At 36.5% G+C, this 25,288-nt stretch overlaps 2 protein-coding genes across 2 annotated transcripts in view; both read left to right on the forward strand.

The window, feature by feature from the left end:
* Nucleotides 1–12,163, forward strand: part of RADX (RPA1 related single stranded DNA binding protein, X-linked) — a gene marked incomplete at its 5' end in the record, with an annotated part of 62,538 nt that extends 50,375 nt beyond the window's left edge. Inside the window, 2 exons of the mRNA XM_082681332.1 lie at nucleotides 5,065–5,232; nucleotides 12,005–12,163. Of these exons, the coding sequence (XP_082537458.1) occupies nucleotides 5,065–5,232; nucleotides 12,005–12,135 (299 nt within the window). The 3' untranslated portion in view covers nucleotides 12,136–12,163. The remainder of the gene's footprint in view (nucleotides 1–5,064; nucleotides 5,233–12,004) is intronic.
* Nucleotides 12,164–21,168: 9,005 nt separating this feature from the next.
* RNF128 (ring finger protein 128) overlaps nucleotides 21,169–25,288 on the forward strand; it is a gene marked incomplete at its 5' end in the record, with an annotated part of 98,280 nt that continues 94,160 nt past the window's right edge. The window contains one exon of the mRNA XM_082681841.1: nucleotides 21,169–21,574. Coding sequence (XP_082537967.1) covers nucleotides 21,169–21,574 — 406 coding nt within the window. The remainder of the gene's footprint in view (nucleotides 21,575–25,288) is intronic.

Below are 25,288 nucleotides of genomic sequence, written 5' to 3' on the forward strand. Positions count from 1 at the left end.
CACTTAGCATAATGCCCTCCAAGTCCATCCATGTTGCTGCAAATGGCAAAATTTCATTCTTTTTTATGGCTGAGTAGTATCCCATTGTACACGTATACCACATCTTCTTTATCCATTCATCTGTTGATGGTCACTTATGTTGCTTCCACATCTTGGCAATTATAAATAATGCTGCTATGAACATTGGGGTGCATGTATCTTTTCAAATTAGTGTTTTTGTTTTTTTCGGATATATACCCAGAAGTACAATTGCTGGGTCATCTGGTAGTTCTATTTTTACTTTTTTGAGAAACCGCCATAATGTTTTCCACAGTGGCTGCACCAATTTACATTCCCACCATCAGTATGCAAGGGTTCCCTTTTCTCCACATTCTTGCCGACATTTGTTATTTGTGTTTTTTTTTTTTTCTGCGATATGTGGGCCTCTCACTGTTGTGGCCTCTCCCATTGCGGAGCACAGGCTCCGGGCGCGCAGGCTCAGCGGCCATGGCTCACGGGCCCAGCCGCTTCATGGCATGTGGGATCCTCCCGGACCAGGGCACGAACCCGTGTCCCCTGCATCGGCAGGTGAACTCTCAACCACTGCGCCACCAGGGAAGCCCTATTTGTGTTCTTTTTGATGATAGCCATCCTGACAGGTGTGAGGTGATATCTCATTGCTCTGCTCTTTTAGTGTGAAAGCAGCCATAGACAATGTGTAAACGAATGTGCATGGCTATGTTTGAATAAAACTTTTTAGACCCTTAAATCTGAGTTGCATGTAATTTTCACATATCACAAAATATTCTTCTTTAGATTTTTTTTCAACCATTTAAAATGAAAAAAAAGTTTCCTAGCTCATGGGTTGTACAAAACCAGGTAGAGGCTATATTTGACCCTTCCCCCCACCAACTCATAGTTTGCTGACCCCTCTTCTAGATTCCTGTTTTTAGATGAAACTGATTAAACCAATCAAGGCAGATAAGTCTGTATGATTTTTAAAGTTCTTCCAACATGAAGTTTGTCCAGCCTACACTGATACTACCTTCTGGTGGTTTATTGTCCCTCTGCTGTATCTTGCTGATCTCTGGAGGACCCAGTAATTTTGAAGTGTCTTATTCTGGGAGCCAGAAAGGTTATTCAGACCATAACCCTGTTACTTGGTCATTAGCTCTGACTGGTCTAGGGTGAATCATTATTGAAAATATTGAACGGAATTTGTAATCTTACCTCCCACGATTCTAATGGCTCCCAACAACCACCTGGGTACTGTGGCAATATCAGAAACCCATCTCAGAAGTACCAATTCTTGTATTAAAATTCTTGCTATGCCATCTCACTTGACTCAAATAAGTAGATAGTATTAATAAGTGCTAAAATCTCGGCCCATTGCCTATTATGTAATAACACACTTCAAAGAGAAGATATTGGGATGGAGTGTAATAACACACTTCAAAGAGAAGATATTGGGATGGAGTAACACTAAATTTTCAGTGCCTTTAGCCCAGGTACAAAATTTTTAATCTATTGGTCAATTTTAAGAATTATTTCTCACTTTAAATATAAGAAAGTATTTTTCAAAAGCTTTATTGGACTCATAGATGGTGTTAGTATATCACTGACTCTGCCAACACTAATTTAGTTACCCATGAAATGCTGAGTCAGTTAAAGCTTAAGAGTTCCCTCTTCGATTTGCATTTAACTTAGACAATAAGGAAAATATTCAGCCAGTCTTTAGTAAACCTCTGAAAGCCATCTGTTTATCTCTTAGAAATCAAGAGATACAAACCCCAGTAACAATAGGTATAATTTAAGGAGAGCTGTCAAGACAGTATTTTCTAGACTTTTTGTCAAAAGATTTTTTGTCAAAAATTTTTTATATGGTTTGTTCTTTTCCTTTTCTGCAAAATGCATTTAAATGATAATTTAAAAATTTTAATAGCATTAATTGTAACATCAAAGTAATGTAATATGCTATAGTTAACATGGAAATCATAAGGCTTTACTTACCTTGATTTTTTTCTCCTATTAAAGCAACCAAGCAGGCCAACATAATTCCTGCCCTCCTTGGTACTGGCCTGCAAGCTCAGGATCAATTATTTGTACCCCTGAGGTATGCCTCCTTCCGTACTGAAGACTACTTGAACCATTAACTGAGTAGCACTGGGTTCCCTCACTCTTGGTTCCCTAACTGGCTATATCCTTAGGATATTCTGTCCCACTGGCATGCTTCCCATTATTGTATCTTGAATGGAGCAGCACACTGGATTATATGGGTTCCAGAGGTGGTTACTGTTGCCACCCCTTAATTCTGTCCCTTATTCCATTGCATAATAAAAGTAATTTAATCCTTAAACCTTAAGTAGCTACTATCAGATTTCATCAGTGTAAGACACCTTTTTCCCCATATTTTAACATCTTTGAAAATTGATACGGATCTTATAATCGATGTCATGCCTTTGTTTAGTTGGTAGCATTTTTCTTTCTTAGTGGTATATAAAATAATGATCATCTTAAAAATCAATGGTATCTTAGATTCCATGAAACATGGTATATGCCAAGTACCCTTAGCTATGTGTTGGGATTACAAATTGCCCTCCTCTGCAACACACACACACAAACACACACACTTTTCACTGGAAAAGAAATTCAGTGACAACAAAGAATTTGAGAGGAAGATATATAAATTGCATACAATACACTTTACAAAAGAGGAATATGAGCTTGTTTGATTTTATATCTGCCTCTAATTTTTAATATAGTCCACATATATTATCACGTTTACCTAGATAGTATGTTGTAAGTTATCTAAGTAACACATAAACAGTAAGTCACCATTGAAGTGCATTATACATGTACATTGTGGGGAGGATGTTTGTGTTCATCTCTTTTGCTGTTGGGAATATGGATGAATTCATATTTGAACACAATGCACAAATGTCCTAAAGTCTAATATTCGAAAATTATAGGTTAAAAATACACACATATACATTCTTTTGCTCAATTTAACAAATATTTACTGAGCACCTAAGGCATGCCCAGCACTGTTCTGGGGGCTGAGGTTACATGCGTTAATGCAACAGATAACAGAGCCTATGGTAAAATGAGATGGTGATAAGGGTTAGAAGAAAAGGGTTGGAGAGTGCTGTTGTAGGAAAGGGCTAAATTTTAAATAGAGTTGTCAAGGGAGGTCTCCCTGAGAAAATAACATTTCACCAGACACCTGATGGAGGTGAAGGAGCAAGCCGTGTGTTTACCTGGGGAAAGAACATTCTATGTACAAGAACATCAAGTACAGAGGCCCTAGGCATGTTTACTTATACATTTGCACTCTGAACTCTAGTTTTAACCAAACAACTCATGATGAATTTTACCAATAATGTTGAAGCTAAACTCACAGCATTCTGTAATTTAGAAAGCAACTCATAATAGCATCAGTGACACACTGATAATGAAGCTATCTTCCTGAAAATATCAGGATTTCCAACTTCTAATATTTTCTCAATTCTAAAGCATACGTTTTTTTTTTTTTTTACATTTGCAAGTTGGAATGCATCTTATGGTCAATGGGTACATTAATGCAGCATTTCCTTTTTCATTAAAAAACTGTTACTAAATTGATGGTATGTCTTAGATTTGGTATTAGAATCAAGGAAATGGGATGCCATTGTGTGCACATTGACATGAGTTTTGCAGCATTGCTAAGAGTTCTGAGGTAGCTATACTTGTAATACTGAATTGGAATCCACAGTAAATTCTAGATGGCATGACTGTTTTAGTTTATGAATACCAGATTTTAGTAATCCTTAAAAAGCTTTAAGTAGCCCTTAGTTGTTCGTTAAGTTAAAGCTATGGAACTTAGTGTCATTTGCCCATAAAATCAAAGAACGAGGGCTTCTCTGGTGGCGCAGTGGTTGAGAGTCCACCTGCCGATGCGGGGGACGCGGGTTCGTGCCCCGGTCCAGGAAGATCCCACGTGCTGCGGAGCGGCTGGGCCCGTGAGCCATAGCCACTGAGCCTGCACGTCCAGAGCCTGTGCTCTGCAACGGGAGATGCCACAATAGTGAGAGGCCCGCGTACTGCAAAAAACAAAAACAAAAAAGAACAGACTTGCATTTCTGGATCAGTTTACAGCTTAACTGGAAGGACTTGTTTACTTACCCTTTGCTCCTACTCCATACTTCAGCATTGCTATAGGGCTGAATAGGAGAGATATAGAATCTACGGGACTTGCTGACTAAAATATCAGGGAAGAATGAAAGGGAGGAGTTAAGGATAACTTCTAGGTTTCTGGTTTGGGTGACTGGGTGAAATTCAGAGTTTTCAAGATGTGCTCTGTGCGTTTACCCTTGCTCCAGCCAAGATGGTCTCCTTAACTCTGGTCTTTACTTTTGGCTTCTCCCTGTCCTGCCTGAAATACCCTTCTCTCTATTTAAATGTTACTCATCCTTTAATACCCAGCTCAAACCCTTGACTCTAGGAATCTTTTTTTATCCACCCTAGTTGACATTGACTCTCATAAAGAGTAACAGACACAGGTCAGGATTCATGTTGGTTGTTTCCCCATACTGCAACCTTTTCTAGCCCTAATGGTGAGTGATTAAAGTTTTTCTTGTATATTTGAGGACAAATGGAACCTTGTTACTACCATCCCTGGCCTTGCTTGAGTCTTATATCCTTAAGTCCAAATTGCAGTAATTGAACCAGTAGTTACCTCTGAATTCTCCTATCCTGTAATGGCACCTGTCATGAATGATGAAGAAAACACCCTACATGTCTTCATTTATGTGACTAGGCTATCCTCTGGATATTGAAATTTAAGCCTTCTGTCAATATTAAAAGATTTGGGATTGTTATTTCCAGCGGTGGAGATAGATTGCTCCAAAGTGTCTCTTCTATCAACCAATAGCATGTATTCATAAATGTTTGTACAGGAAAGGGTTTAGTTCCTAGTTTTGAAAGTTTTTTTTTTTACAGTTTTGAAGCTATTTGGCACATGTGCGGATCAAACCAGCAAATCTGGCCACGTTAGCACCATGTACTAACCCACTGCACTTTTAATAAAGTGTGATTTTTCTTTAACAGGTCTGAATCATGAGAGAGCAATCAGTGTTGCATTCCTTCCCGAGTATTCTCCGGAAGATGTCCGAACATCTCAAATAGACACATTATTGACCTGCATGAATTACAGCTGTGTGTTTCCACAGGAATTAACTGGCAATGACAGATTTCAAGGTCCAAAAGCAGTTACAGGTAAGACAATCTCAGGATCTTTTCACTCAGAAAATAAAATTAATATTGCAAACAGTCCTAACCTTAAGATGTTATTATATAAATAGTTCTAGCCTTAACATTTGATATAGTTTAAAGAATTATTAGGTAAAAGTACCCAAAGACTTATAAATGAGAATATATTTTTAAATAAAATTGGATAGATTAGTGGTTTCTATTCCAGGCAGGCATTAAGAATGTTCTCTTATAATACATTTTTAAATGTAAGTATTCATTAGACCTAAGTGGTATGCACATGGAGCAGTGCAACTTCTACTCTTCTCTCCTTTTAATTCAGGCCTTTCACCTTATAATTGCCTGAAATCTCAATACCTCCATAGTATAGTAGAGTACAATTGTTTTCTCTTATAAATGTTGTTATTCAAGTGCTATGCAATAAATTTCTTCAGGACTGCTAGGAGTGTATGTAATCCCAGTAGTGAAACCCTTCAACCAACTAATTGTTTAGGCTGCTACATAATATCCTGAACTATAAATCATTTCTATATACCAGTAAAATTATGTGTCCAATTATAATTATCCTATTCACTTTCTGTTGTCATTTCTATTTCCTAAGCATGTGGTAAAGTTTCTAGCCATTTTCATCAAGCTTATAAGAATATTACATTTTAAAAAGCTTTAAAGAAAGGCTTTATTATCTTGGGATTTTTGTGGTGCGTCTTTCTAAGCTGATGAAACCCTTGAGTGGGTGTTGTTTTTAAACAAGTCTTATGAGCTGTACCTGATGATGAAGTAGCTTTTGGCAGTAATGGTTACTGCAAACTGAACTTGAGTATCTAATTTTGTAAGAGATGAGGTTTTTTATTTTTCCACAGTCCATTTTAAAGATGGTATATTAGTTAACTTGCAGTATTACTTCTTACATTTCAGCTCCTTAGACTTACAGTAACCCAGATTTCGTAATTAGGGCCCTAATATGTACTTTAAATATTTGTGCACTCATGTTCTTGCTTCATGCAGTATCCACTTCTGTCACGTTTCTTCTGCTATATGTGTATGTTATTATTGATATAAAAAATCAAGGCAAAATCCTCAGGTATCTACTAGTTGCTAGTGCCAGTAGTCTTCCAGCAGTCACTAACATGGTCAAGTGAAAATACCTGGTACCATTCTGCCAAAGCAGTTAGTATTTTGGGACATGAAGGGCAAGAATCCCTAGAAAAGTGATGTGATCAAAAGCAAGGTGATTCATTTTGAACATGGAATACCGTATTTTTCATGACATAATGATAGTGTCCGTTTAGCTCTGTGCAAAGCATTGTGCCTGGACATTTTACATAAGTTACAACTAATCCTAACAAGAGACTTTCAAGGTAGACATTATTATCCCCTATTTATAGATGATTAGACTGAAAATCAGAGAGACTCACCAGCATGGATAACAGCTAGGATCTAAACCCAGATCAGTCTGATTCAAAACATTTCTATTCCCTCCATAATTACAAACTGAAAGATAAAAATATACAGAATAATGTAATGCAGTGGCTTATAGTATAACATTGGTATCATCTTTTAAACATTTTTATGAACTAGTTTCTTTTTTATTATAAAAGCTATACATGTTCACAATTTAAAAATTCAAACAATACCAAAAGGCACAGGGTAAAAGTGAAAGTTCCCCTCCCTGCCTTTGAAGGTCCATCCCCTTCTGCCAACCTACTCACCCACTCTCTGGAGGTAACCAGTATTCTTTGAATCCTTAAGAAATTATTTTTGCATATAACAGTATATTCTGTCTCTCACACACGCATACACAAACATACACTCTCTCTCTCTCTTAAGTACACACAAATGGAATTATAGTAAACATGGTCTCATAACCTACTTTTTCCTTGTAACACTGTGTTTTGAATAACTTTCATATTAGTATAGAGAGAGCTACCTTTTTCGTTTAGTAACTATAAATATTCCACTGTGTAGATATACCTGTATTTACTTAATCAGTCCCCTATTGATGGACATTTAGATTGTTTCCAAATGTTTTTTTTTTCTTTTTCAAATGTTTTTGATATTAACAAACAGTACTGCAATGAGTATATCTATCTGTGTGTATGTATATAATATAATCTTTGTGCACTTACACATCTGTAGGATGAATTCTTAGATGTCACTGACTCAAAAGATATATGCATTTATAACAAGTTACACTTTAACCAAAAGAAAGAGTGCCACTTTACTCACACCCTTAGAAATACTAGGTGTTATCAGTCTTGTTAATCTTTGGCAGACGATAGGCAAAAAAGTATTATATCATTATCTTCATTTGCATATCTTAATTATTCTAAGCTTGAATATCTTCCTATGCTTATTGGCCATTTATATTTTTTCTTTCTATGAACTGTCTATGCTAGCTTTATTTTTTCCATTTTTCCATGAGCATTCTTTTTCTTATTAATTTGTAAGTTCTCTTTGCATATTGAAGAAATTTACCCTTTATTGTGTGTTGCAGTACTTTTACCAGTTTGACGTTTATTCAGTGGAAATCTTGATATTTTAAGTAATTTTATTTTTATGTACTCAAATATATCAATCTTTCATTTCTATGGTGGCTGGTTTTATGTCATACTCAAAAAGGCATCACTCAGTCCAAGATTTTTTTTTAATTCACTATGTGTTTTTCTGATACTTTTATAGCTTTGGTTTTTTACTCATATATAATTTGTACTGTGGTAAAATATACGTAACATAAAATTTACCACTTTAACCATTTTTAATTGTACAATTCAGTACATTTACACTAAGTACATTTACAATGTTGTGCAACCATCATCGTTACCCATTTTCAGAACATTTTCATCATCTGAAAACAGAAACTCTATACCTGTTAAACAATAACTCCCCATTCCCCCCTCTCCCTAGCTCCTGGTAACCTCTTATTTTACTTTCCATCCCTGTGAATTTGCCTATTCTAGGTATCTCATATAAGTGAAGTAATGCAGTTTTGTCCTTTTGTGTCTGGCTTATTCACTTAGTATAATATCCTCAAGATCCATCCATGTTATAATATATATCAGAATTTCATTTCTTTTTATGACTGAATAATATTCTGTTGAATGTATGTACCACATTTTGTTTATCCATTCATCTGTTGATGGACATTTGGGTTGTTTCCATTTCTTGGCTGTTATGAATAGTTCTGCTGTGAATATTGGTATTCAAGTACCTGTTTAAGAAGTCCCTGCTTTCAGTTGTTTTAAGAATATCCCTAGGAGTGGAATTGCTGAGTCATATGGTAGTTCTATATTTAACTTTTTGAGAAACAACCAAACCATTTTCCACAGCAGCTGCATCATTTTACATTTTCACCAGCAATGCATGAGGATCCCAATTTCTCCACATCCTCGCCAACACGTTATTTTCTGTTTGTTTGTTTGTTGATAACAGCCATCCTAAAGCAGTATCTCATTGTGGTTCTGATTTGAATTTCTCTAATTACAAATGATATTGAGCATCTTTTCATGAGCTTATTGGCTATTTGCATATCTTCTTTGGAGAAATGTCGATTTAAGTCCTTTGCCCATTTTTGAATTGGGTTGTTTGGGGGGTTTTTTGCTTTTGATAATATGGCTTCATTTTTATAATTTAAAATTTTAATCCATTTGGAATTTTATTTTGGTATAGAGAATGAGATAAGGATCCAGCTTAATGTTTTCCCAAGGGATTAGCCATAGTTCCCAAATCATTTATTGAATAATACTGTTATGGTGTTATAATTGGTATTATATTTAACTATGAAGTACAAGGATATATATATATATATATATATACATATACATATACACACATATATATATCCCACCTCTTTGAAAGCATTGTTTTCATTGATAAACATTTCAGAAGCATAGCATGATATGGAAAGGTTTTAACACATGTAAGAAATAATTTTATTATTCTCTAGATAATCAGAGTTTCCGACATTATTTTCAGAGGCAGGAATACCACACTATATTACAAGATAGGTTAGACTGTGCTGCAGTACAAAGCAATTCCAAAGTCTCAGTGACTTAATACAGTAAAAATTTATTTCTTGCTCAAGTCAAGTCTGATGCAATCAGTTATTAGCTTTCTCCCCAGCAGTGATTCAGGAATCCAGCATGCTTCCATCCTGTTGCACCTCCAACAGGAACAAATGGCTTCTAGGGTTGTCTAGGCAGAGGAAGAAATAGATGAAGGAGACACTGACTTTTAATTTTGTTGGACCCAAACTGCCACATCATTTCTGCTCACATTCTCATTTGCCAGAACTTATTTACATGATCCGAAGCTAACTACAAGGGAGGCCAGGACACTTTGTCTCCCATGTGACCATGAAGAGGAAATGGAGTGGCAAACACAAAGCATTGCCTTTGTCACACTCACCTTCTGCATATGTGATGTTCCTAAAAATGTACAATTTTAGTAATTCCAACATTTTAAAGTGACATGTAGAGAAGCTTATTTTATAGGTAAAATCTATAATCATTTTAAAATGATTCCTTTGTAATGTAAATAATAACATTTTAATTTGATACTAGGTTTTCTTAAGTAGAAAATGATGGTTGCTGGCATTTAATTAAGTGCTTACTATGTGTCAGCTACCATTCTAAATGCTTTTACATGCATTTAATCCTCACAACAGCCTATGATATAGGTACTAGATGAGCAGATTGAGGTGCAGAGAGGTTGTCATTTACACAAGTAGGCAGAGTTACCTAAACAGAAAGCTTACTTATACGTTATGTTGCAGGTACTACGTAAGTCATTATTTGTAGAATGATATGATGACAATTAGAATTATTAAGGTTTGGGTTTCTGCTGTTAGCATCAAATCTGAAGAGCTTGAAATCTTTCCAAAGCATCTGGATTAAAGTCCATCCCACTCAAAGAAGAAGAAAATTATATAGTACCAGCAGTTGTTATTATATTCATTGTGCTTTAGTGAACTTGCACAATTTTAAATCATTCATCAGATTTTGTGACATGCCTAGCAGATGTGGCTGTCCTATGCAGCTAATGAAGCCTAAGCTTGAGGAGCTCTCACTTGTGTAAATCCTTTCCACAGCACTTCTAGGGTTTTTTTGTGTGTGTGTGTGTTGTTGTATTTTGTTTTCTCTTTCATAAAGAAGACCCCCAAATAGTATACCTTTCAAGCCCCACAAAATCTAGATCCACTACTGGCCCTTGGTCACAATTTTGTAGAGATGTAGCTCTAGCACAAAAGGTTAAGAGCCCATGCCTTGGTGCCAGACTGTCTGGATTAGAATCACCCTGTGACTTTACTTAAGTTACTTAACCTCTAAATGTTTTAGCTTTCTCATGTTTAAAATGAGGTCTTTGTCATGTGTAACCACTGAAGTCTGTGATACAGTAGCTTGGTAGTGGTTAGTGTTTTGAAAGAGATTCCTTAAATACATTTTAGCCAAGAAGAAGAAGAAAAGAAAAACATTACTTTCTCACCTTTTGCAGATTGGCTCTGTGTTGTGGCACCCCTTCAGTGCTTAGCCAAGATGTTTATGACTCTGTCTTAGCCCTCACTTCCTGTTCTACAGAGACTGATGGTCAGCCAGAGGTGAACAATGAGAGTTTTCTCAGGCCTTTTCTGAACGTGCATCCAGCACTGGGCATACATGTAGCCTTCTTGATTCCTTGGAATACACAGGAGCTCTTAAAAGCTCATATTCCCCCACGTATCTCTTTTCCCAGGCCCTTCCTCCCCAGGCTTTTTGGTCTGTCTATTGCTTGTCCCAACTTTAAAACCCTGATCTATCTGCTCTGACAAATGCTTTTGCCTTTATATGCTTTCAACAAAAGCCATTGGGAAAGCTACCCTAGTCATGGGATGCTCCAAATTGGGTGAAACACAAGCAAGCTCTTGCATCTGACCTTGAGGGAGCTGCCTGACAGGTCAAAATACACAACCACATCTTTGAGAATAAGGTCTGCGTAGCTCCCTCTGGTGCTAGCAACCTGCACCAAGAGTACGAGCTGCCATCTTCATGGCTGCTACTGATCTGGGGAGTAGGCGGGCAGTTTAAAACACCACAGCACACTCTTACCATAGTGCAGCAACTTCTTTCTTCATTAATCTTTCACCAGGTTGTTAAGTTTTTGTCTAGATTCCAGAGTTCTGGAAAAGTTGATCTGAGAGTTTTTTTGCCAGCTTATAAGTTGTTTTAGTGGAGGAACAGAGCCCTGAAATTCCGTACTCTGCCATTTTCATCAATGTCACTCACCCGATCCATTCTTGATAAAGCTTCTTAAGAATATCCAAAGCTAAGTGTTAGTTAATAAAGCCACTTAAAAGGAAACATACTTTAAAAGAAGCTTCTTTTTTAAATTTTGCTTTATGTCTTGTAAATTTTGCAAATAATTGATGATTGAATTGCAAAATAGAAAAATTTATCTTTGTATTTCCTTGAAGGGTAGTAAGAAGTTGTTTACTTGGCACCTAAATGACCTTGAAAATATGTAGATTTACTTTGCTCCACTAAATAAATAAATAAACAAACAAATAAGGCTTTGGAGTACCAGCCTGTATCTTGACATTTTTGGTAGCATCTGTTTGATGTATTCGCTGTTATTGGCAGAAATTACTATATTATAACTTTGATGAATGTATGTGATGAACTAGAGGGAAGAGGGAGAAGATGAGAGACACTGTTAATTATAAGAAAAAAAATCAACTTATGTGATACTAAATCCAAGTAAATATTTAACTATTTTACAATACTTACCATCTGCTTTTTACTTTTAGGTGATATTATAAAAGCAGCAACTGAATTGGATAAAGTGCATATCGTTGGTATCTTGGATATCTGTAATTTAGGTAACGGTAAAACAGAAGTCTATTTGCACAAAATTTATAGACCAGATAAAACTTCTTAAAAACTGGCAGATGAAATTATTAAAGGTTATAAAGAGGGCATTGCTTTAAAGATATTCTGTCAAAAAAAAAGATATTCTGTCATTTTGTTGGTAATTTCAGTAACTTTCTCAGAGTATTACATACACTCTAAAGTTAAGTGGTTTTATGTTCGTCTTGTATTTGGAGCTAGCACACTTCATTTTAAATTCATTCTTTGGAAAGGTCATTGAAACAATTTGTGTGTATCAAGAAAGTTCATCTTACTTCTTTCTATATGACTGTTATCTTGACTTGTGATAATTTGTGTTCACTGTTCTATTTGTGAAGTATACTTTTATTCTAAAGCCTCAGCATAAGGCATCCCAACTTAAGAGTAACTTTTCATGGACATTTAACATTTTATTCGGCTGTAATGGGGAATTTTGAATTGCTGATTTGAGGATTAAATTCTCCTAAAATGGTCAACCTGAATTTCTCAAAACCAAGGTAGTTTCTATCATTTTCAAAAGCACACATGGATTGTTATGTTCCATTTGCCTTGGTCTTTAGTTTGGTCAGCTGTACAAAGAGCATGCCAAATTAAATTGTTTTAAGGTTTTCTACTCCCTAATGTGACTTCTTATCCTTTGAATTTCTAAATGTTTTGACCAGTGTGTGGTCTTAAAGCCAGAGGCTACAGTATGTCTGTATTCTTGCTATGTTCATTTGTAATTTTGGTACATGTAATGTGAGTTTAAATAGTGAAAATTTATCTCAAATTAACATTTTAAGTGCTCATATTGAAAGTATAAAAGAGTAGCTAAGGGAATTGATTTTATTCTGGTTGTCTATCTTACTTCATTTTAACTGTAAATGGCCATTCCACATGTGCAAGATTCTGTGATTGACATCTACGTGGTTAGTTAGATGAGCCAAAATGACCATCACTTGAGTTAAAAAGTACTGTTTCAGGCTTCCCTTAGTGGCACAGTGGTTGAGAGTCCGCCTGCCGATGCAGGGGACGTGGGTTCGTGCCCTGGTCCGCGAAGATCCCACATACCGTGGAGCGGCTGGGCCTGTGAGCCATGGCCGCTGGGCCTGTGCTCCGCAACGGGAGAGGCCACAACAGTGAGAGGCCCGCGTACCGCAAAAAAAAAAAAAAATACTGTTTCAAGATGAATCCGATTGTAGTTAAGCTATTAACTTTTAGGCTTCCTTCTAGCCCTGTGGTTCTGTAACTTCATATGCTATACATTTTAAATGTGTTGGGCATCATGAACCTAAAGACAGATGCTACAGTTTTTTCATAAATGTGTTCAATCTTTTGTTCTTTAAAATTGTGTTTAAACATTAATTAAAATAGGGAATCATTCTCATGTTAAAATTTTGACTGTATTATTAAAGAAGTTAAAACCTATCTCATTTTGAATGTATTTGATGTTTTTCCTTCATATTTTTGGCCTATATTAGACCTACACATGCTTGCTAAATGAGCCAATATGATTCTTCCATATGGGTTGAAAACTGTTGTTTATCAAACAGAATCTGGGCTTTTGTATTAAGCTATTATAAACTTTAACAGGCAATTCAGTTTTAGTGCCTCATAAAAGTTGGAGAAGGGAAAAAGTTAATACTTAAATGGCTATTGACTAAAATACCTCAGGCCGAGATTGCAAAACTACACACTTTAACAGGTGTAATTTCTGTTCTTATATTGAATGAGAAATATGAACTCATTATTAAGTTTTAGGATCCTGGACTTCCCTGGTGGCACAGTGGTTAAGAATCTGCCTGCCAATGCAGGAGACACGGGTTCAAGCCCTGGCCCGGGAAGATCCCCACATGCCACAGAGCAGCTAAGCCCGTGTGCCACAACTACTGAAGCCTGGGCACCTAGAGCCCATGTTCCACAACAAGAGAAGCCACCACAAGGAGAAGCCCGTGCGCAGCAACGAAGAGTAGCCCCCGCTCGCCACAACTAGAGAAAACCTGTGCACAGCAACAAAGACCCAACACAGCCAAAAATAAATTAATTAATTAATTTTAAAAAAAGATTTAGGATCTTTAAAAACAACTTCCATGGCAATTTGTTTTATATTATAGTAATGTTTCTATCCAAATTTGGAGTTAAACATCTGTGTCCACATTTCCAGTTTATGGCAAAATTGGATAGCTACTGTGGCAGTTTTCTAAGTAAAAAAGCAAACTACATCAGAATACCTTATCTTCAAGTGACAATATGTGTTGATTCTTTCCAAAGCAACACAAATATACTACTGTGGTGTCACTTTTATATTAACAAATCAGTTAGTAAATTATGAAATATTACATAGTCTACCACAAGACCACAATCTTTCACTGAAGTTTCTAATTTTAGATGGTACATGAGATCTACACATTGAAATCCTTTGATAAACTATTAAAAGAAGAATCTGAGTACATGTTTATCCTGCCACTTTTCTTTGTTGGAATTATCCTGCATTAATTTTATTCATATTAAGACAAGGACTTTTAAAAATTTTGAAACCCTTATTTGGTGACACTAATAATATTTGATGTTTTTGGCTAGATAGCTTCTGCCAACATGGACTATAGATTATAACCAATTCTATTATTCTGAAGTCATTTATATGGTTTATAATTGAGCTGGTTGCTATTTTACTAGTTACCTGTTCAGGTACAGTTCCTTTTTTTTTTTTAAGCATTGCTACCCATGAGTTTTCAGGTAAACTGATGGGAGGTGAAGTATGTATTAGTACAGCTTATTTCAGTAATCAGTTGTGCTTAGTAAGGAAATTTTAGGGAAAAGGGTTAAAATGAATACGTAAAACTAGATTTGGGGATTATCTGAAGATTTCAGTTATTTGCGATTATATTTGAGTCAAGTCATATTACATTAATGTCACATCTCCAAAATGGAAACATTAGATAAAAACTTATCTCTTGGTCTAGGTCACACCACCCACTAAATGTTATCCCTCATTCTTACATTGTTATGTTGATACCACTTCTAGCCCTAAGTTTTTGCTTTCCTTTATACTAAAGAAATAAAAAGTAGATTTTGAAAAAACAGACTTAAAGCTAGCCACAGGTCTGTCCCTAAATCCCTGTGGAACTTTAAGGAAAGCCACTTAAACTGCTTGACCTTAGTTTTCTTATTTGTAAAATTTGCAAAATAATGGTCCCATCCAGTTGTATGATTCTTTTGGTATGTTAATATCGTTATTAGAACAGTAAAAATGTCTTTGTGTTATTATCATGTGTGTCATGAAAATGTGGTTTTCTATGAAGAACATTTTAAAGTTATGATTAGACCATTATCAATTATAGCAGCTCATCATAACAAAAAAAATTGAAATATTTAAATCCCAGTTATTTTTATTGCTGATGTTCTTCCTAATTTGTTGCCTTTTCAGTGATTGATACATATATGTATTTTTTTCAAAACAGAAATCTGAAATATTTTAGCTGTTTTTAATCACATTTTCATTGAAAATCAAGTAACTTTTTTTTAAATTTGAGTACTTCTGATGCTATTCTGAGATTATTGCATGTGACTTCTAGTCGTTTAAGATCTAGGAGTTGCCCCTAACAAGGTTTTTAATGTCTGTTTTGTAGATAGGAACCTGAAACAGAAAAAGACTAAATGATTTAATGTAAAATTGTCAAGGTGGGCTTCCCTGGTGGCGCAGTGGTTGAGAGTCTGCCTGCCAATGCAGGGGACGTGGGTTCGTGTCCCGGTCCGGGAAGATCCCACATGCCACGGAGCGGCTAGGCCCATGAGCCATGGCCGCTGAGCCTGCGCGTCCGGAGCCTGTGCTCCGCAATGGGAGAGGCCACAACAGTGAGAGGCCCGCGTACCGCAAAAAAAAAAAAAAAAAAAAAAAATATTGTCAAGGCAATTAAATTTTAAGGTTGGGCTTATAACTCCAATGTCTGTTTCTTTAAACTCTAATTTGAGCACAAAGTAAAACGTTTGAATAATAATAAATTTTCAGCTAGTAGATTACTGTGAGATAAACTTCTCTAAATCCTAGGGTTCATAAAATAGTGAGCCCAGTTATTGCAGCATATATCCAAGTATTTGAATGCCCACTCTATGGCAAGCACTGAGTTTGCACTAGGAACACAATACAATACAAGCAAAAACAGACATGGCCCCTACTGTCATAAAGCTTACAGTGTTGTGGAGGAGAAAGACATTCAAATAATTGCACAAATAAATAAGATAAATTTCACAAAGGAAGCTGGCCGGGGGGCATTGGGAAAGTTTTTCCTGAGGAAGTGAACTTGAGGTGAAAAGGCCTTGCAGCACAGGGTGTGCTTGAGAACTTGAATGAGAACTGATATGGCTGGAGTGTGGAATGTTGGATACAAGACGAGACAGACAGACAAAGGCTCTTGCAAATTACACAGAGCCTTATAGTCCATGGTAAGGATTTTAGTATGTATCTTCAGAGCACTAGGAAGCCATTAAGTGGTTTGTGGCCAGGGATATGCCTTGATTCGATTCATGTTTTAGAGTGGTCACTGTCTCCTGGAAGGAGAATGGATTATAAGAAGGTTAGCAGAGACTGCTAGCTGTACCCTAATACCTATTCTATAGTAATAGTTCTCCCCATGTTTAGCTAAACACATGGCTATGTAGAATAAAGAATACTTTTTCTTGCTTCCTTTGTAGCTGGATATGGCCTTGTGACTATTTCTTTTATTTGGCTAGGGCTAATATTAAAATTAATTTCTTTTGAACATACACCAAGTCAGAGTCACCCAAGGCAGAACTGGAAGTTTGCTATGAATAATCAAGGGGTACCTGTATTCTATTAGAAACACAGCCCTGTACTTCCTCATCTTTATTTTTTATTTATTTATTTTTAATAAATTTATTTATTTATTTTCGGCTGCGTTGGGTCTTCGTTGCTGCACGCGCGGGCTTTCTCTAATTGCGGCAAGCAGGGGCTACTCTTCGTTGGGGTGCACGGGCTTCTTATTGCGGTGGCTTCTCTTGTTGTGGAGCACAGGCTCTAGGCTCACGGGCTTCAGTAGCTGTGGTACGTGGGCTCTAGAGTGCAGACTCAGTAGTTTTGGCTCGCAGGCTCTAGAGCGCAGGTTCAGTAGTTGTGGTGCCCGGGTTTAGCTGTTCCGTGGCATGTGGGATATTCCCGGACCAGTGCTCAAACTCGTGTCCCCTGCATTGGCAGGCGGATTCTTAACCACTGCGCCACCAGGGAAGTCCTCGTCATCTTTAAATGGTAGGTTTGCCATAGATGTTATTCAATCATATGGAAAAAATTGAAATATTCCTTGCTTAAGAGATGAGTGATTCACTTCTCTATACCTTAATTAATATTGTGTACCTTTGCTAAGATACTTAATATTTATTAAGGTACAAGTAGTTGAAAAAGTCCAGTAGTATTAAATGTTTGAAACATAGCAGTGGTTCTCAAACTTGACTTCATATTGGTATCACCTGGAGAGTTTTAAAAATTACTATGCCTGGGCTTCCCTGGTGGTGCAGTGGTTAGGAATCCACCTGCCAATGCAGGGGACACAGGTTTGAGCCCTGGTTCAGGAAGATCCCACACGCTGCAGAGCAGCTAGGCCCGTGTGCCACAACTACTGAGCCTGCACTCTAGAGCCCGCGTGTCTAGAGCCCGCGCGCCTAGAGCCGGTGCCCCGTGACAAGAGGCCACCGCAATGAGAGGCCCACGCACGGCAATGAAGAGTAGACCCTGCTCACCGCAACTAAAAAAAGAAAGCCCACACGCAGCAATGAAGGCCCAACGCAGCCAAAAATAAATAAATAAATTAATTAATTTAAAAAATTATTCCTACGTGCCACCCCCACCCCCGGTTTCTGATTGGAGTGTAGCCTGGCCGTCAAGAGAGTCAACATCTCCCCCAGATGATTCTAATGTGCAGACGAGTTTGAAAACCACTGTTACATAGTCCTGTTTCAAGCACTTGTTAGTTTTATTAGAGATCAAGCTTCACCCAGTACTTTGAACTTACCTCCTATCTAGGTGCCATAGTTCATCTGCTCTCAATGCAGCTTCCACTTCAATTGTTCTGATAAGGAAAAATTAACAATTGATAGTTTTGAAACAACTTTCATTTTCATAGAGTTCTAGCATGGCAGATCTGGAAAAGACTTGATAGATAAATTTTAACCCAACCTCTTTCATTGTGTAAAAGAAGAAAAAGTCCAGGAGAGGTTATTATTTTCCTGAGGATATAACACTAGCTGTTGCAGTATCAGCACTTGCACAACCTTTTGGTTTTTAAGGTAACTTCAGAAATGTTCAGAGAACCACGTAAAGTACAAATAAAACATCAGACCTTTATAGATTGGAAGTTGAAGCACGATGAGGTTGAAATAAAATGACAACAGCTAATCTGTCAAAACTACAACTAGGACTTCCCTGATGGTGCAGTGGTTAAGAACCCACCTGCCAATGCAGGGGACACGGGTTCAATCCCTGGTCCAGGAAGATCCCACATGCCGCGGAGCAACTAAGCCCATGTGCCACAATTACTGAGCCTGCGCTCTAGAGCCCACGAGCCACAACTACTGAGCCCACGCACCACAACTACTGAAGCCCAAGTGCCTAGAGCCCGTGCTCCACAGCAAGAGAAACTACCGCAATGAGAAGCTCGCACATCGCAATAAAGAGTAGCCCCCACTCACTGCAACTAGAGAAAGCCCGCGCGCAGCAATGAAGACCCAACGCAGCCAAAAATAAATTAATTAATTAAAAAAAACTACTAGATCCCATACTATTCATCATGTACAACTTGTATAATCTAAAGTTCTTAAATTGTAAAGTGTGTAAGAATTACCTGGAGAGCTATTTAAAATGTGAATTCCTATATATATTCCTCCAATTTTGATTCAGGCTGACCCAGAAATCTTCACTTTTAATAAACTTCCAAGTGAGTCTAATGTAGGTATTCCACAGATAAAATTTTAAAAACACTGAATAAGTACTAGACCACTCACCCCCCCCCAGCAAATTACCTTAAGACTTAACTGGAAAATTGCATTGATGGGTATTTATCGTTCTAGGACTAATTTTACTTAACTGTAAAATTTTAAAAACAATCTAAAATTATCTTTGTAAGTTATGACTCTCTGAAAGCCATACAAGGAAACATAAAAGCACTTACATACAAGGTATATAATGCTGGTTACCATACAAAGTCATGCACTTCAAACTTCAGAGTAATTTAAAATAGTTTAGCAAAGTTCACCAGTGCTGCCATAAAGTGTTATGGAAAGTTGTCATTTTAAAAGCATATAATGATGTTCCTTTAGAAACAATTTAATAACTGGTAGAGAAGGTTAACTCAAATTTCTACAACTTTACTAATGAATTGCCTGTTGAATGCTGATGTTGAATTTATCACAGATGTCTATTAGCAATTAGCAGACTAATCATTTTGACAATAACACTTTTGTTTTCAGTTTGATAGTTTTCTTTATCTAGTGAATACAGTCTTTATTATGAGTTTGAACGTTGGCGATAGTGTTTACTCTGAAATAGACCATGAGCTAATACACAAGACCTTTAAACTTTTCATGAATAATTATTAAGTGATTACTGTGTGTAAGTTGTTACTAATACCAGGTACTGTGAGGGAGATATGAGTAATCAGCAGCTGTAACAGGATAAAAAGGTTCATATTTCTATTGTGCATCTGCTGGGATTTATCCATCAGGTTCTACTGCAGATTCCGTGAACTCTCCTCTGCTGTTAACTGTTGGTTCCCACTTTCAGGGTCCACTCCAACGCTAATACCTCAGATGCCCAAGAACGGACAAGAAGTGTGTGTGGGGGAAAATAGCTTTATTGATCATGTCCTTCAACAATGTTTCCTATTTTCTGTTGTCCTGTCCCCCTGACTCTAGTGGTATTCCTTATTTCAGACTATTTTCCTTGGACTTCAGGCTACCATTGTGTCTGCCTTCCTTTTGACCTGGTGTCTTTCTGCTTCTCTGACAGCCTGTTGCCTATTTGTGTAGTTTGCTGACTCTTGGCCTAGTCAGACTCCTGATATCTCTGTTTGTCTTGTTGTCCATTCATCTACTCCTTCACTAGCCCCTGATTCACTTTGTTATAAAGCAGAAACTAACACACCATTGTAAAGCAATTATACTCCAATAAAGATGTTAAAAAAGAATATATAAAAAATGCAAAAAAAACCAGAGCTTACAGTAAAGGAAGCGATGAAATAACTAAAGCTGTCTATACATTTGAAAGAACTAGAATTAAAATTTTTAAATGTTAAAAGATAAACCTTGAACAGTCTTTTGTTAGAGTATAACACATGGGACATAAAAATTAATGGAATGCATCAACAGATATTTGAGTGCCCACCATGGGCAAGGCCTTGTACTTGAAAGGATCTCTAACGACGAATATGTTTCCTTTTCAATGAATAAACAAAGGTAGCATAAGATGTTCCTTGGGGAGCCTGTTAAGAAAAATTCCACAAAGAAATAAGAGAAAAAAAGGCTGTGAAATCAATTCTACCAATGCCGTAGCAATTAAAATGATGGATCTTAACTTACTTCCGGCTGAACTGGTTGATAGCATTGTTTCAGCAGGGCTTGGAAAACCAGTTTGGTGTTTTAGATGATCTGAGAGAGGTGACTTTCATTTTGTCACATGGTAATCCCAAGAGTCCAGTTCCTCATTCCAATCCACTCCATGTTTATGAAAGTTCTTTAGCTGGAACAGTAAGAAGAAAAAAATGTCAGTGAAGGAAGTCATCCAATCCTGATAAGTTGACATGTAGAATAAAGTTGATGGTGTTATTTATTTCTAAGGTAATCCTGGTTAAGGGTTACATGTGTGTACAGTTGGAGGAGGGGCAGGCAAAACGGAATGTAGCTAAGTAAAGTGAAATAGAGCTGATGTATTCAGAGCTTACGTTGCTAGAGGTGAGATCAGTTACCTACTTGCAGCTGAAATTTCAAACTTCTGCTTAGTGGGGACCTGAGTGGACAAATGATGACTGATAGTTGGAAATATCAGCAGACATCTTAAATTTTATTCTCAAATGAATGAGCAATGAACCAGGAGAATAAGTCCAGTTGTTTTCAGCTGCTGGTAATTTTTACCTTTTTATTTAGAATCACAGCACCTTTTTCAATGAATGCCCGTGTGACTGTGGCTTATTACAATGAAACCAGCAACTACACTTCAACAGAGACATGTGAATGTGGTGTTTATGGATTAGCCTCACCGGTGGCTAATGCTATGGGGGTGGTGGCCATCCCTAAGGGCAGTAACTACCTAGCTTGTGACTACAACACTGAGTTTACTAATACTAAGAAGCCCTGGATTGCACTGATAGAAAGAGGTAATTGTACATTTTCAGAAAAAATTCAAGCAGCAGGCAGAAGAAATGCTGATGCTGTTGTGATTTACAATGCTCCAGACACTGGCAACCAGACGATACAGATGGCAAATTTCGGTAAGTAAGAACTGATTCCCAAAGAGGGTGAATGTCTTTGTTTATCTTAACATGGTATTTCCATCTACAATGACTCAGGGTCTGGCAATGAGGTTGTAAAACAAGTGTATTTTAAATTTTCTTGCCTGGCACTACTCTGAATTACTTCACTATTATTTAATATTGGCAATTAATTTGTTTCAAGGTCAAAAGCAATTCATGAAGTGGTTCCTGTTTTCTTTCACGATGTTCTTAGCTCTACTAGTTTTCTCAGTGTGTATTACAGAATTGCTTTTTAATAAATGTGCCTTTACCTGTAACCATTCAAGAAAATATAAATATTTAAATTTCATTCTTAATTTGTACTTTTCAGTTTGATTCAGGGTTGTATGTATTCAAGTGTGCAGTAACTGCAAAACTGATTCATTATTATGATTAAACAGTAGCATATTGTAAGTGTGAAAAATGCTTACAGAAATGAGAATTCAACTCTCTGCTGTGTGCATGTGATATTTTAATGTCTGTGGGACTAATATACCTAAAACTACTCTGTAAGAAACATTATACATTGAAAACGGTAAGGCTGAAATTGGATACCTCTGTAATTCACACCAAAAGTAAAGATTTCCCTTAAAAATGTTTACTTATGACTTCTTAAGTAAATATAATTATCAAATGTATTAATTTTGTGAAGGAATGTACTTCTTAGAATTACTGTTTTCATTTTGTAAAAAATGCCACTTTCCAAATAAATGGTTTTAAACTAATGAAGAAGTAGACTTCTGAAACAAGTTTTCTATACTGTAGGTGGGTAAAGGTTTTTTGACCCCAGACTTGGCCAAAGGAGAAAAATGGTAATTTCAAACAGGGTAAGATCTGGTCGAACACAATACCAGGATAATTGGTATTCTTACCACCAAGTTTGGCCTCTGAGAAGATTAATGTAAATTAAATCAACCAGATTTCAGAACTGTAAGAAAGAAACAAATTTGTGTTAAGAGTAGTAGAGTGGAACATCCAGGTTGTGTACCTACAGTATGGCAATTTAGTACTAATCTTTGAAAAACAAGCTGCTTGTTTCTCTGGGTATCAAAAACTAGGTAACATGGTCTTTAACAGTACAAAATTATTGTAAATGTACAAAGCTCTACTTGCTACCTTTTGTAACATATCCTGGACATTTGGAGAACCCAGGCATTCACATTTTTTTCTTTTGAAGTTAAGAGCACTTCATAAACATTATCTGCATGTACCTATAATTTTACGAGTGAATTTTATTTTTGTAGAAATAAAATGAGGTGGCTTTCTGTTGAAGATTAGAAATTAAACCTTTTCTAAGGAACCTACTTGCTCTATGTTTCAACTTAGAGATTCTGAGTATTCTAGGTTTCCTTTTACATGCATAGCCACATTCTGCTGTTCACTCCCCTGCTTTCTTTAGGATAATTTTCTTTCTTTTTTTAAAATTGAAGTATAGTTGATTTACAATGTTGTGTTAGTCTCAGGTGTACAGCAAAGTGATTCAATTTTATATATATATATATATATATTCTTTTTCAGATTATTTTCCCATATAGGTTATATAAAATATTGAGTATAGTTCCCTGTGCTATGCAGTAGGTCCTTGTTGTTTATTTTATATATAGTAGTGTATATATGTTACCCCAAAATTCCTGATTTATTATCCCTCCCCACCTTTCTCCTTTGGTAAACATAAGTTTGTTTTCTATGTCTGTGAGTCTGTTTCTGTTTTATAAATCTTCTGCTTTTTTAAAAGTATAAACAGTATCAAACTAAATAGTAGTCATGTTTTCCAAACTTGCTTTGCATCATGCAATAAGGGCCAACTACTGGAAAGTAGGTGCTCAGCCACTGAATTTAAAAGACTGACCAAAACAGTAAATCTCTCCAAAAGGCATGCACAGTCATTTGAGTATATGTCTCTGAGCAGAATTTAAGAAACAAAGCAGTTACATTTATCATTGAATATATACTTCCAATATAATCAAGGATATGTGATCAAAAACATTTTTTAAAGCTACGGCATTGCATGTTTTAAAATAAGCACATTTGAAAAAATAGCATAATCATAGTAACTGTAATAGTTAATATTTATTGCCATTTAATATATGTCAGGCACTGTTTTAGGGTCTTTATTTAATGAATGTTGAGCTTTAACGTTAAACGATCTCAACCCCAAAGAATTAAAATTGTAAGTTTAGTGTTTTGCCGTTATAAAACCTGTCAACTAGTGTGTCATTGGAGTTCTTCCTTCCCAGAAATTTCTCTTATATAGATACTATTATATGATGCAGTTGACAAACATAGGGAAGGGAGTGTGGATACGAAAACTCTATGATCAGCCCCTAGACCATTAAAGATTGAGTCATTATTTTATAACATAAGCCAAAATTGTGTTTGTTTTTGCTGTCTTTCATTAGGGTTTTGTTTAGGCACAGAGGGTAGGGCAACAACTCCTCCTCCTCCTCCTCCAAAAGCTCAAGGCTTTACCATCTATCACATTATCTATTTTTTATTAGTTATCTATTTTATACATATTAGTGTATATATGTCAACCCCAATCTCCCAATTCATCCCACCACCACCACCCCCCGCCAAATTCCCCCCTTGGTGTCCATACGTTAGTTCACTACATCTGTGTCTCTATTTCTGCCCTACAAACCAGTTCATCTGTACCATTTTTCTAGGTTCCACATATATGCGTTAATATATGATATTTGCTTTTCTCTTTCTGACTTACTTCACTCTGTATGACAGTCTCTAGATCCATCCACATCTCTACAAATGACTCAATATTGTTCCTTTTTATGGCTGAGTAATATTCCATTGTACATATGTAGCACATCTTCTTTACCCATTCGTCTGTCAATGGGCATTTAGGTTGCTTCCATTACCTGGCTATTGTAAAAAGAGCTGCAATGAACATTGTGGTACATGACTCTTTTTGAATTATGGCTTTTTCAGGGTATATGCCCAGCAGTGGGATTGCTGGGTCATATGGTAATTCTATTTTTAGTTTTTTAAGGAACCTCCATACTGTTCTCCATAGTGGCTGTATCAATTTACATTCCCACCAAAAGTGCAAGAGGGTTCCCGTTTCTCCACACCCACTCCAGCATTTGTTGTTTGTAGATTTTCTGATGATGCCCATTCTAACTGGTGTGAGGTGATACCTCATTGTAGTTTTGATTTGCATTTCTCTAATAATTAGTGATGTTGAGCAGCTTTTCATGTGCTTCTGGGCCAACTGTATGTCTTCTTTGGAGAAATGTCTATTTAGGTCTTCTGCCCATTTTTGTATTGGGTTGTTTGTTTTTTTAACATTGAATTGCATGAGCTGTTTATATATTTTCAAGATTAATCCTTTGTCCATTGATTCGTTTGCAAATATTTTCTCACATTCTGAGGGTTGTCTTTTTGTCTTGTTTGTAGTTTCCTTTGCTTTGCAAAACCTTGTAAGTTTCATTAGGTACCATTTGTTTATTTTTGTTTTTCTTTCCATTACTCTAGGAGGTGGATCAAAAAATATCTTGCTGTGATTTATGTCAAAGAGTGTTCTTCCTATGTTTTCTTCTAAGAGTTTTAAAATGTCTGGTCTTACATTTAGGTCTCTAATCCATTTTGAGTTTATTTTTGTTTATGGTGTTCTAATTTCATTCTTTTACATGTAGCTGTCCAGTTTTCCTAGCACCACTTATTGAAGAGACTGTCTTT

Source organism: Grampus griseus, assembly GCF_964374135.1.
Source record: "Grampus griseus genome assembly, chromosome: X".
NCBI classification, from domain to species: domain Eukaryota; kingdom Metazoa; phylum Chordata; class Mammalia; order Artiodactyla; family Delphinidae; genus Grampus; species Grampus griseus.